Source organism: Mixophyes fleayi, chromosome 2 (genome assembly GCF_038048845.1).
Source record: "Mixophyes fleayi isolate aMixFle1 chromosome 2, aMixFle1.hap1, whole genome shotgun sequence".
Taxonomy (NCBI): domain Eukaryota; kingdom Metazoa; phylum Chordata; class Amphibia; order Anura; family Limnodynastidae; genus Mixophyes; species Mixophyes fleayi.
In genome coordinates, this window is record NC_134403.1 from 373941182 (window position 1) to 373955416 (window position 14235).

Here is a 14235-nt window from a genome sequence, read left to right on the forward strand (position 1 = left end):
TTACAGCAGAGCTTGGCTTGTCTCACATTATCAGCATACACAGCTACATCTTCTTACCTTTCCTTCATCTCTTGGAGTATCACTTAAGTGTACAACTGGACCCGGGTGAGTCTTGGTAGATCTAGGAAAAAAACACACAAAAAGAGAGTACTCTGAAACATCCCTGAAGTAGGAATCACAGTATGGAAACTTTTACCCTGCAAATATTTAGTATTTAATATTTAGAGGACAAATAAGAGTCACATAACATAGAGAATGATAACACTTGCAGAGTGAGATCGCTACAATCCCACTAGACCAGTGATGGGCAAACTTTTTCAGGAGCGGGCCAAATAAAAAAGAAAAACTTTAGGCGGGCCAATATAATTTCTTAAAAAACTCAAATATCGAAATATATAATACAATTTTTTTTGAATGGGACGGGAGGGTGTTATATAGCAGTGTTACCTCTATAAGTGCAGCGATCGTACAGACACAGCACTTATTTCAGCAGGTTGTTGCAGATCCGTCTTTCTGGTGACCCACTAACTGACAACACAGCAGTGAACTACCAAAATTACCACCCGCGGAACAAACAGTAGAACAGAGCCCTAAAATCAGGACAGTCCCACTGAAATCGGGACGGTTGGGAGGTATGTGCTGACAAACACGCCTAATGTACATATATATGTATATACATACATATACTTTACATACATATGTTGCATACATACTCTACATTCACATAACGAACACATACTATACAAACACACAACTATTGTACACATACTTACTACACATACACCCACTATACATAGGTAACAATGGTTGCTGAACAGAGAGAAAATCGTAGGCAGAATATAATGATTACTGAATGCCCTTGTATTATTCACCCGAAAACCACAACATGTTCATTCTCAGCTAAAATAAACATCAACAAACATTCTTCTAGTCTAACAGAAAAATCAATGAAATACAAGCTATTTTATGGCAGGAATCCACTTAGAGGAAAAAGCGATCAATTGCTACATTTTGTTTTTCATTGGTAAAGTGTCTATGAATAACTCTCAAAGCATAAAATACATAGGAATCGGTGCTATAACTTTCAAATATGGTATTAAGCAAATTTACTAACAGACACAGAGTAAATGTACTGAAGACTTTGTGGCAGATTGATAAACACTAGATTTAAAACAAAGTCATAAGATTGTTCAGCCAGCCGTGACAGGATTCCTGGAAGCTGCCATTACCTGTGACTGAGGACACTGACATTGGAATGCACTGTCCTAATACAACTCGGTAAGAAAGTATCGAGATACTCTCAGAGGGAGAACCATGACTGGGTCCGCACATAAAATGTAATTTAATACAGTATGGTCTTCACTACTTCCCTCCCCCAATGCAGAGTTCTTAGTTTCTCAGTGATTAAAGTTCGGACCACATTATTAGCAGAAGCGCTGTTACGCAGCGGGTGGCTTATCGTGCATTTGCAAATGTGGGTAACTAAGAACTCTGCATTTTTATGTTCAAGAAAAAATAGCAGCTTTGTTACTGGTTAACAGTGGTGTACTGGGGGATTTTTCTGTTTTTGCTCCTTTCAGGATAACACCATCCTTTGAAGCACCTGCTGTTGACCTATCAATTGCCTGAGCAACTTTTCTTTCTGTTTGTATGATAGAAAGGTATCAGAACCCACAAAGCATTGCAGCTTGCTGCGTATGGAGCTACGTAGCCACAGGCTGGTCAGAGTGCCCGTGCTGACCCCTGTCAACCAATGAAAGTGCCTACAATGGGCATGTGGGCGCCAAACCTGGCCTATGGAGTACTGGAAGAAGGTGGTCTGGTCTGATGAATCACTTTTATTTTACATCATGTGGACAGCTGGGTGTGTGTGAGTCGTTTACCTGAAGAAGAGATGGCACCACGATGCACTATGGGAAGAAGACAAGCCGGCTCTGGGCAATGTTCTGCTGGGAAACGTTTGGTCCTGGTATTCTTGTGAATGTTACTTTGACATGTACCATCTACCTAAACATTGTTGCAGACCAAGAACACCACTTAATGACAACGGTATTCCCTGATGGCAGTGGCCTCTTTCAGCAGGATAATGCTCCCTGCCACACTGTAAAAATTGCTCAGTAAAGATTCGAGGAACTTGACAGAGAATTTTAAATGCTGACTTGTCCTCCAAACTTCCCACCTCACAACTTACAGGACTTAAAGGATCTGCTGCTAACTTCTCGGTGGCAAATACCACAGGAAACCATCACAGGCCTTGTGGAGTCCATGCCTTGACGGATCAGAGTTATTTTCTTGGCACAAGGAGGACCCACACAATATTAGACAGCTGGTTTTAATGTTGTGGCTGATTGGTATACATATATATATATATACACACACACTTATATATTTATTTACAGATAGATATAGCTGTATTGTGGAAAAGGTAACCAGAGTAGGACCTGTCCAGCATGGAAAGGTACAGACAGGGTTAATGAAAGGTGTTTACACACAGGTGCACAAAATGGGTGTGATTGCGGTGGTGTGTGTTTGTGAATATAAGGATTCTGGGATGTGGTGGGCGGGGCTTCTGATGCTAACAAGCAGGCGGACAATAGTTAGGGATTGTGGGTGTAGTTAGTTTGACAGTAAGCCGTGGAACCTATAACGTGTGTGTTATGCTGTTTTATGCTGAACTAAAACAACTGCTTTAGAAGCCTGGAGTAAGCAGTCTCTTATTTGGAAAATGGTAAATTCTACTATAATATATATATATATATATATATATATATATATATATATATATATAATTAATGTAGATGGCAAACAGGTAAAGGCTCTGCTAGATTCTAATAGTATGGTTACTCTTGTAAAAGCTGAGATTAGCCTTGGTAGGCCCCTTAAAGCATCTAGGGAAAACTAATGTTGTAACCTGTATGCATGGGGATACTCCCTTGTTAGTCACAGTGGGATTAATTCCTTGTTTGAAGTTTGATACTTTATTGGGGAGAGTTTTTCCCACTTCTGGAAGGTGTGGGAAACCCAGTTGATTACAAAATTGAGTAACCCAGGCCTGTTTGATAATGTTACTGATACAGTGGCAGTGGGTGTATTCCCCAAGACTGAAATGTTTCCTTTATCAAACATGATTGGACAGCCATAAAATGAAGACAGCAACAGTGCAGTACAGGATACTGAAGTTGGAAATGTTGCTGAACCTGATGACGATATGCTTGATCTTGAAGTGAAAAAATATATTTTTGCCTTTAAACAGTTAAAAGACCCCACCCTGGTAAAGACTAGAGAGATTGTAAAAGTGGTTAATGGAAACCCAGTAGAGCCTGAGGTTGTCATACCCTCACATGGCAATGAGTCAAGGGTTAATGTACCGAATGTCCAACACGGAAAAGATAGTGTGGAGCAACTGACAACTGGTAAAGCACATAGAAGAACGTCATTAGATCTCGCTCATAGTCACATAACTGCAGAGCATATAAACCTCAAAGAGAATTTTGCAGCGTTTTTCTCTGGCCAGGAGTCCATAAAGATGTATCTGACTACTGTGCATCCTGCCCTGAGTGTCAGTACCATGCTCCTAGGCCACATTATAAAGTCAGCTTGTCCCATTACCTGTTATTGAGATCCTGTTTGAGAGAATAACAATGGATTTGGTCAGACCTCTAATAAAGTCTGCCTGGGGGCATCAATATATTTTGGTGATATAGGATTATGCTGCCAGAACCTTGGAAGTGATACCATTGTGCCTCAACAAAGACAATTGCTAGGGGACTAGTACGGGTCTTTAGCCGAGTGGGGATAACTAAGGAAATACTCACTGATTAAGGAACTCCATTGTATGTCCAAAATCATGAAAGAATTGTGCTGCCTATTTAAGGTTACTCAGCTAAGGACCTCTGTGTATCACCCTCCGTCTGACGACTTAGTGGAGAGGTTCAACAAAATATTAAAATATATGTTACGGAAAGTGGTGGATAAAGATGGGAAAAATTGGGATTATGTGTTACCCTATTTATTACTGGCCATTAGAGAGGTTCTCACCTTTTGATTTGCTGTATGGGAGACAGTGGATTGCTGGATATTACAAAGGAGACATGGGGGGGGGGGGGGAAACCCAGTCCCTATAAAGCTGTGATTGAAAATGTTTCTCAGATGCAGGAAAGAATAGCTGCAGTGGTGCTGATAGCGAGATAATACTTGAAATAGGCCAAACAGGCACAACAAGGGCTGTATAAACATAATTCCCAATTACGCACCATTGGTCCTGGGTACAGAGTGCTTATTTTGGTAGAAAGCATGGTATGTCAGTTATGCTGTGTCACATTACAGTTAGTATATCAATTAGCATTGAGAAGATGAAGTTTTGCTATAACTTAATGCTTCAAAAAAACAATGACCTGGCTTCGTTAGGCAAAATAATTTCCCGCACAGATGAAATAAAGCAATGAATATATCCGGCCATATGTAACTAAAATGTATCTAAAGGTGAACGTGTTTTACTACCTGTTAATGGTGATTTCTTCAGAAAAGAGACAACGCAGCCGTCTGATATTTTGACTAAGGCTGTAATGTAGCAGATAAATCTTCTTGTGGGTAAGGACCTCTCTCCTATACCAGTGTATTGATCATACTTGCCAACTTTTCCTCGTTGGCTTCAGGGAGATCCCGGGGATGTGGGCGTGTGGGGGCGGGGCTTGGTGAATCGCATCATTTTGGGGTTATATGAAGCGATATTTACGTCATTAAGCACCCCCCCATCTATTGTGGGGGGAGAACTAGGAGGCTGCCCTGCTCTCCCGGGAGGCCTCCCAGAAATGTGGGCGTCTCCCGGACATTCTTGGAGAGTAGGCAACTATGCGTTAAAGAAAAGCAGCTAATGAATCTCTAGAGACTGAAGTGTCTTTTACATTTCTGTCTCCATTACTGAAGTCATGTTGTCTTACCTGTCAGTCTTTGATTAAATCTTGGTCTCCATGAAAATGGCCACCTCCATAGGCATCAATATATGGACCAAGGACACAATTTCTGAACTGTGTCATCATGCCACAGATGGCGAAGCCAACCCCGTCTTGTACTGGTTCAGCATCAGGGAGAATGCCAGACTCTTCAGGGAGTGAGGGAGATCACCCCTATTTCAGGGAGTCTCCCTGACATTCAGGGAGAGCTGGCAAGTATGGTATTGATTAATCTCACTGGAAGTAAGACCAGTGCCCGCTAATAAGGAGCAGAGCCTTGGTGATTGGATGTATTACAGTGCGGTTTGCAAACTGCCACCCTTTTGGTGAGGTTTGGCGGGTAAAATCCTATATGCAGTTTGAGACCTTGTGGTTTATTTTAATGCTATTTGATGTGCGGATTTAACTTTAATAAATAAAGCATTTTACAAACCTCACTTCAAATAGCATGAAACCTGTGGTTTAGTAAGACTGCATTTTAGCAAATATTTCACTTAGGCTTTCTTTGTTTTTCACATTGCACTGTGAACATTTACTTCAAAGACTTCCAATGTGCTTAAAAGAAATGTGATTCATTCACCCTACAACATTAAAATCACTGTGAGTACATCAAAGTGTAATATAGGGATCATATGTATCAAATTTATACATGGACATTTTGTGCAGTTATTACTAACTACTGAAGCACTGATGTCTAAGAGATCTAAGTAGTTATGGTCATGTATGGTTTACAGATTCTTAGGTGTATTTGCTTAACATCAACTCCACAATCTATGGTTTTTGCTTTTTTAGGGATACAAAAAATAAAAGGGAAGGAAGGGGTGTACAGAGTCCAACTGGGACCAATGGTAATCTGATAATAAATATATGTGTATATAAACATTGTTTAGGCATTATTCACAAATAAACATATATATAAATCATAAACAATATAGTAAAGAGGCGGTATGAGGTCATTTGGGTGAGGGTCCTAAGAGGTGAGGAGTAAAAGTAGGTAATTAAAGGAAATGAGAGAGGAGTGAGGAGGACAGGGGGCTGTTAGTAGAGGGTAGTAGGGGGATGGAAACCGGAAAGTGTATGAATGAGTTAGGAGTGTGGCTTTATCTATAGGTTTGTTGGGAAATAGGAGGTCCAGGCACATACCAGGTGAAGGAGAACTGGGGGGACAGTTATGAATAATAATGGTGATATGTTCCATTTTATGTGTTTGCCAGATTGTCAGAATGAGTGTTTGACTACTTGGTGGGTCTGTCTTCTTTCAGTTCAGGGAGATTAGACATCTCGCCGCTACAAGAATGTGTCCAATCAAGTTTGGTGTGAGTTTCGGAGTATCAGGGACTGTGTGTGGGAGATAATTATTCTACTATTAATACAGTCATGGCCAACAGTTTTGAGAATGACACAAATATTGATTTTCACAAAATTTGCTGCTTCAATGTTTTTGGACCTTTTTGTCAGATGTTGCTATGAAATGAATTGCAAGAATTTGCAAGAATTTCATAAGTGTCAAAGGCCTTTATTGACAATTACAAGTTTATGCAAAGAGTCAATATTTGCAGTGTTGTCCCTTCTTTTTTAAGACCTCTGTAATTTGCCCTTGCATGCTGTCAATCAACTTCTGGGCCACATACTGACTAATGGCCGCCCATTCTTGCCTAATGAATGCTTGGAGTTTGTCAGATATTTTTGTTTGTCCACCCACCTCCTGAGGATTGACCACAAGTTCTCAATGAGATTAAGGTCTGAGGAGTTTCCTGGCCATGGACCCAAAATATAGATGTTTTGATCCCTGAGCCACTTAGTTATAACTTGTGCCTAATGGCAGGGTGCTCCATCATGCTGGAAAAGTGTCAGGTGCCGTCCCTATGCTTCTTCGGGACAGTTTCCTGTCATTTCCCCTGCCGTGTTTGGTTGCCTGGCAATATTGCCCGCTCTGCTGAACATGCACGTCCTGTTGCTGGACTATGGGACACTATCATGATCTCCGGAGGCGTCCTCTGGCGTCACGCTGCAGGCACTTCTATTGGTGGTTGATGCTATCTAAGACAGACTCTGGCACCGAGTATTGGGTCCCCCTGCTCCAGCGTTCCTGTGCCTTATTCCTATATACCATTTGGCTGTTCCTGACTTCTCTCCTGCTCTTCAGTGTTTTCTTATTGACCCTCTCTTGGATTCTCCCTGTGAACTGCATACTCCTGGAAGTTACCAACCCGGATTGTCTGACCATTCTATTGGATTTTCCCTGTGTACCTCCACTGCCTGCACGCTACTGATTCGGCTAGTCTAACTACCCTCTCTCTCCTGTACCTCGCTAACGGCTCAGTGGAAGCACCGCAACCTGCGCATCTCCTGTGGCAAAACCCACATCTCCTTGCGGAGGTTCCTGGAGAAGACCGGGGGCGTGTTAGACTCCGCACCGTCTACTAGAGTTGCACCAACGTTATAACATTAGCAGGTATTCTAGTCTCAGATTTGTGACAAAAAGGCATTGTTCATCACCAAACTGTTCTTGGATGGTTGGGAGAAGTTGCTCTTGGAGGATGTTTTGGTACCATTCTTTATTCATGGCTGTGTTCTTTGGCAAAATTGTGAGTGAGCCCACTCCCTTGGCTGAGAAGCAACCCCACACATGAATGGTCTCAGGTTGCTTTACTGTTGGCTTTACTGATGGTAGCGCTCATCTTTCCTTCTCCGGACAATCGATTTACTGGATGCTCCAAACAATCGGAAAGGGGAATCAACAGTGAAAATTATTTTACCCCAGTCCTCAGCAGTCCAATCCCTGTACTTTTTGCAGAATATCTGTCTGTCCTTGAAGTTTTTTCTGGAGAGAAGTGGCTTCTTTGCTGGCCTTCTTGACAGCAGGCCATCCTTCAAAAGTCTTCATCTCACTGTGCGTGCAGATGCACTCAAACCTGCCTGCTGCCATTCCTGAGCAAACTCTGCACTGGTGGTGCCCTGTTCCCGCAGCTGAATTAACTTTAGGAGACGGTCCTGGTGCTTGCTGGACATTCTTGGGTGCCCTGAAGCCTTCTTCACAACTATTGAACCTCTCTCTGTGCAGTTCTTGATGATTCGATAAATGGTAAATTTAGGTGCAATCTTACCAGCAGCAATATCCTTGCCTGTGAAGTCCTTTTTGCCTAAAGCAATGATGACTGCATGTGTTTCCTTCCAGATAACCATGGTTAACAGAGGAAGAACAATGATTTCAAGTGAAACCCTCCTTTTAAAGCTTCCAGTCTGTTATTCTAACTCAATCAGCATGGCAGAGTGATCTCCAGGCTTGTCCTCGTCAACACTCTCACATGTGCTAACGAGAGAATCACTGACCTGATGTCAGCTGGTCCTTTCGTGGCAGGGCTGAAATGCAGTGGAAATCTTATTTTTGGGATAAAGTTCATTGTCATGGCAAAGAGGAACTGAAATCAATTGCAATTCAACCGATCACTCTTTATGACATCCTGGAGTATATGCAAATTGCCATCATAAAAACTGAGGCAGCAGACTTTCTGAAAAATAATATTTGTGTCATTCTCAAAACTTTTGGCCATTGTCTATACATAGCATTTGTTACGAGCCGCGGCGGTGCCCAGCCCCCGCCACTCTCCTACCTCCGTCCCGGCCATCGCTATGGCGACCGGGACGTCACTTCTGGGGCCAGTCCGACCGTTGCCGTAGGAACGGCCGGACTGGGCAGCCGGGCGCGTGCGCTATTCTGCAAATAGCCTGTGGGCTAATTAATTGTACTAATTATGTAAATGGCACAGTCTGGGGGCATATGCTGGTTATAGCTTCCAGTTTCCTGTGTTGCTGCCTGCTGCTGTACTCCTGGTGTTACCTTTGGATTGTTGCCTTCCGTGTATGACCCCTGCCTGTTTACTGGATTTGCCTGTGCCCTTGACCTTCTGGCCTGTACCACCGTTTCTGCTGATTTGCCCATGACCTTGACCCTTGGCTTGTTTCCTGACGATTCTTCCTAGAAAGTGACCCCTGACCTCGGCCTGTCCTTTGGAATTGCTGTCTGCCATTATCCTCTGCTCCTGGGTTCCCCGCAGCTGGTACACGCCACACGACCCTCTGTAGTCTGCAGCCAAGTCTGTCCCCACCACTAGGGGCTCCAGCGAACACCTGACTATCAGAGTAGACTCTGGGAGGTGTTGTATTGGTTGGAGGGGTTCCTGACAGCATTGCATTTGTTTTCTATATGTATTAACATATTTTATACTACTAAATACCCTTAGTCTTTCATCAGCCTGATAACCACAATGAAATACAATTAGCAATGATAATAGTGTGTTTTTTTTATATTGCTATATTTGTGGGGTAGGCAGTTCCCTAGACATTAATCTAGCAGCTGGATTGTTGCACAGGTTAGTGCTAACATTGCAATCACTATAGGGTGTTCCATACAGACCCAGCTGGTAATCCTGGCATTTGCCAGAAGGGCTAAAGGCTGCCTGGGTTCCTAAACTGTATCTTTTTAAAATGGCTCCTCAGCTTCAGTCAGCCACCCAGACTTGCAAAAAATAGTCATAGGCACTAGCTAGAGAACAGACTGAACTATTTTCAGTTATTTATTTAAAGAATGAAGGTCAGGTCTTGACCTATAGGAACCCATATTTCCCATAGAGCTATATATGCTCTCCGATATTAGTATAATAATATAGGTTTATATTAATGAGCTGGTGCATTCAAAGGATATACTTAAGACTAATATCCTGAATCAACACAGAGGGTATACCATAAGACAAATTGTAGCAGAATGCAAAAAACTGATTAGTCAGGTACAATCCAAAATAGTAGCATGCAGCAACTCATTAGTCAAGACTGGTGGCAGACATGGATAGTTAATAAACATGGCTAAGGTCAGTGCAGGCGACAGACAAGAATGGTCCGTAAACAAGCAGGGTCAAAAAATTAACAGAAAATAAAACAGATACAGAGCACAGTGTCCACTACTACTATAACAGACAATGAGAGTGTGCTGCTGACAGCCTTATAAAGTCACTGAACCAATCCCAATATGTCAATAACCCCAACGCCCACAGAGCAGTGCTTATTAGCGATGCTAAGCACCGATGTGTCACGGAAATTTAGTGATGTCAAGGCAACCAGTGAAAACAGCGGAAATAGGCTGAGATGTACTGGAATGCCTCCATCTGCCACTGTTTCTATCCCAATATCTGTTCATAAACCTAACAACAATGTAACGACTATAGTGGACATGTACACAAATGATTCTGGTGTGGTCTGTATGCCAGTCTTGCCCTGGTTTCTTACCTTTATTTACTGCTGTATACCTCCATACTGACAAGAGGGATCTGAAAAGTTGTACTTTTGTCAGTGATTCTCCAGTACTTCATTCAGCTGAAATAATATCTGGCCCCTCCTGTTCTGTGGCAGGCACTATAATCTACCACACTATTACATGTACAGTATCATGTATTATATTATATCCTTATTACATGTACAGTATATATCAGTGTTTTTTCATGTGAGTGTGACATCATCATCAATCTGGCCAATCCCTACTCTCCAATCAAGTCTTAGTAGAATTATCACTGTTCTCCTGAAATGTTAGCCCACCTGACTCCTTCTCAATGACAATCCAAATTCTCTTGTTATACCTAGTGAAACCAACAGAGGGAAGATATCTACCAAATGGCAGCAGTCATGGGGCCTATTAGTTAGGGAGTGCTCTCTTTTATTATAGAAGTTGGGAGTGCTCCTTTACTATCAAATAATATTGAATATGTTTTAGCAACAGTCTTCATTTTCCTTACATCAGTCTTTTTTTAATACCCAAAATATGTCTGAAAAAGTTTCATGAGATTTGTTAATGATGAATTTTCTTTTAGTGACTTTGGGCCTGATGAAGAGCTAGGTGCAATTTACACTGAAATCGTAAGTGTCAATTGCATCCCTTAATTTACACAGTATTCCAAGCAGCATGGATCTTTAGATCCGTGTGACTCAATATACTATGCAAATTGCACAAACACACCTCTTTATCTGCTTTATGGCCGGTGTGCATGATACACAAGTGTATCAAGCACAGCCACCCAGTAAAGCAGATAAATGTAGGCATAAATTAATGCAAATGCTGTTTGGGAGGGGGTGCACACCTTTCTTTAAAAATTTTTTTTTTTTTACTTCTTTTTGTAACACAGCAAGCTCTGTTGTACCAGGAGAAAGCACCCGCAAAAGATACGTCTGCTAGAGACTTATCTGCGGCTCCTTACATCTCCGCATAGCATGTAAAGAGCATGAACACGCTTTCACATTGCTAGACTCCCCCACTTCCTTCCCTGTTCCCCCTCTCTAAGCGTAGAGTCAGAGTGCAAACTGAGACGGATCCTTGGCAAAAAGTGCTTTTTGCCCTCATGAGTTGGACTTGTGTCCAAAATGTAAATAAATGTTGCATTACATAATTAATTAAATCAGTTTTTTGCATATGTACCATTATTCACATGTAAAATAGAAATATTGGAGATATATATATATATATATATATATATATATATATATATATATATATATATCTGTGACAGGATGGACCGCCTATGCCACCCTGTCTGTTGTTGCTGGGAACCGGCTGGGCTTACTTTGCCACAGTTCCCTTTCGTTATCCCAAATGCGCCTCTTGCCGCAGTAGGAGGGGCTTACACGAGCTGCCACCACTGGACTCCTTACCGGCATCCAGTACCAGGTTTCTTCGGGGTAGATGATGCTGCTAGCGTATCTCATTGCTGGTGTACCTGGGCTGGTACTCCAGACCTCTTACTGTGGATCCGGATTGCTGTGAATGGATCCCGCCCCTGGCCTATCACATTGACCAGGGCTGCTGGATAGCAGGCAGAGCGGTGGTACTGGAAACGCTTGGATCTAAACCTCAGACACATCGGAGAACGGATTAGATTTAGGGTTTAATCTGTAGATCACAGGAATACAGCGATACTGAAGATGTTTCCAAGCAGGTCTTTGAAGCAAGATGGTATATTTGCTCACACTGGTTTGAGGTACCAGTGATCAAGTCAGATGTTGAAATCAGAAGAACACTTACATGCTGACACAGCTCATCTTTTTTACAGTTCCGAAATAGTCTATTTTTAGAATCAGGATGTACTCTATTTACACAAACATGGATTTACATGCAAAGCCACTAATATTTATACTTCGATATGAAATTCTTAAAAACCTTGCTGTGATTTCCTGGATCTTATTTCAGAGGCAGAAGACCGACTAGCGAGTCAAAAGGTCCGACTGGCATGAATACTTCAGACAGTCGCTGAATACACATTTCCACAGAACAAAAAAAATAAAAATAAGCCACTTCCCCACATCACAATACACCAAAGGCTTGGTAAACACAGGCTCATTGTATCAGATATATACATCAGAAATAGGCATATCCTATAGCAAGGTTAAACAGAAAAACCAACTTTTCTACCATGGTCTCAGAGATAACGAATTCCTATCTCACAATATACACAATATCAAAAATAAGTGCACGTGCAATTACATAAATAAGCACTATTTGCTTTAAATACATTTTTACCAAAAGTTATTTAATAGTGATCCAGTCACAACACCTATATATTGATATATAAATTGAGAGTGGTAATGTGATAAAGGAAAAGCCAGAAATAATATACATATGGAAAGGTCACAGCTGCAGCCTGTGATTTATGTCTTCTCCAATGTGAGAGAGGAAAACTTATCACTTCAATAATTGCAAACCTAGTAGATTTGTATTCATTTCCTAAATGCCACAACATAAAACAAGGTCTGGTAACAGGCTGCGGCATTTTGCACAGAAGCTACAAAGGGGTGTATATCAGTGTGGGGGGCTGTGAATATCGCTCTCTCCACTACAGTCATTACACTAAAGCTTCATGACTAACTGTATCTTAAACACTGAAATGTCACAGACTGTCAGAGCTCTCCAGCACATCTACAGAGGTACACATAAATATAGTGTTTGCTTTAATCATATCTCAGCAAATCTGCTAATAAAAGTGAGAATATTGGGGAAATATACATATTCATTGAGAATAAGGAATGCAGGTTAAATGTTATGTGTAGTTCTCCTATAAGGGCTCTTTCACACATACATGCAGGGAAATTAGGTAAAAACTTAGCACTCAGCTGCATTTAAGTGATTCTTTTTCATAAATTGTCTGTGTCTTGTGCTTTTACCTATACAATCTATAGCTCATACCACTTTCAAAATTTTAACAGCAGCAATAACATTTTAGAATGCTAAAGTCAGATTATCCTATTTTTAAAGTTGTTCTGTTGTCAAAGGGGGGTCCTACCCAATATCAGAATGGTGTACCGACTCCCTGGAGATCATCCACCCTCTCGTCCATTAGAGACTGCTTCCACAGGCTGCAATTCTATAGAGTAATGGACGAGTTAGTACTATCTTCAGCTGATAAATTTACTGATTATTATTATGCTACTTGGTGTACATGGCTTACTTTTCAGGATTCTGGCAAGTAAGCATCCATGACTAAACCCGCCCTCATCTCTACACTGAGCAGCAGCCTAAGCTGATTTTTTCCTCTTTTTCTATGCCAAGAAATAAATACCCCCCTCTTCTCTTTTTTCTACTTCTGCCCACCCACCCAACTTTTTTTCTTTTCTCTCCTTTCATCCTTCTGTTTTCTTTCAATATAATGTTCCTATTTTGGTGGTTTTGCTTTCAACACCTCTGACTCATAATACTGCCTTATAAATGTAATAAAGTTACATAAAACAAAAAGAATGGTGTACCTAATAAAGCCGCCACTAAGTCGGATGGGAGACCTTGCATCTGCTGCTATATGTGCACTAACATACTGCTAGAAGTGATTGGTAGAGGGTATAGGGCAGCACAAATGTGATGTGTGAGCAGCCAGAGGGAAATGGGTCTGGCTAGACCACGTTCTTCTGTTGTGTACCATTAAACACCTGTTTACAATCCACTGTTCTAGCGCCGAGGTACTTTTTACAATACTGCTAGAAGTACAGGCTGATCAATGATCAATAAATGACGTACACAATTTGCATCCATGTCATCCAGTTACATCTGTTTGGTTTGACCATTACAGGTATGGTCAACGTATGAGGGATAGCGGAAACATGTCAAATAGAAAACAACCTATTAAATAGGGAAACTAAAAAACCTTTGACATTTGCCCAAACACAAGAGAAATAACTAAATATCAAATAATTACTTTGTTTAATCTAATTTTCTTACAAGTTCAACAATACTACGCTATTGGGATTGTGAAGA

At 41.3% G+C, this 14235-nt stretch overlaps 1 protein-coding gene across 8 annotated transcripts in view; it reads right to left on the reverse strand.

The window, feature by feature from the left end:
- The window catches only part of STXBP5L (syntaxin binding protein 5L), a 280722-nt gene that overhangs the window by 127947 nt on the left and 138540 nt on the right, over positions 1-14235 (reverse strand). For all 8 annotated transcript variants that reach the window (XM_075197467.1, XM_075197464.1, XM_075197466.1 and 5 more), the window contains exon 6: positions 58-121. In XM_075197467.1, coding sequence (XP_075053568.1) covers positions 58-121 — 64 coding nt within the window. The remainder of the gene's footprint in view (positions 1-57; positions 122-14235) is intronic.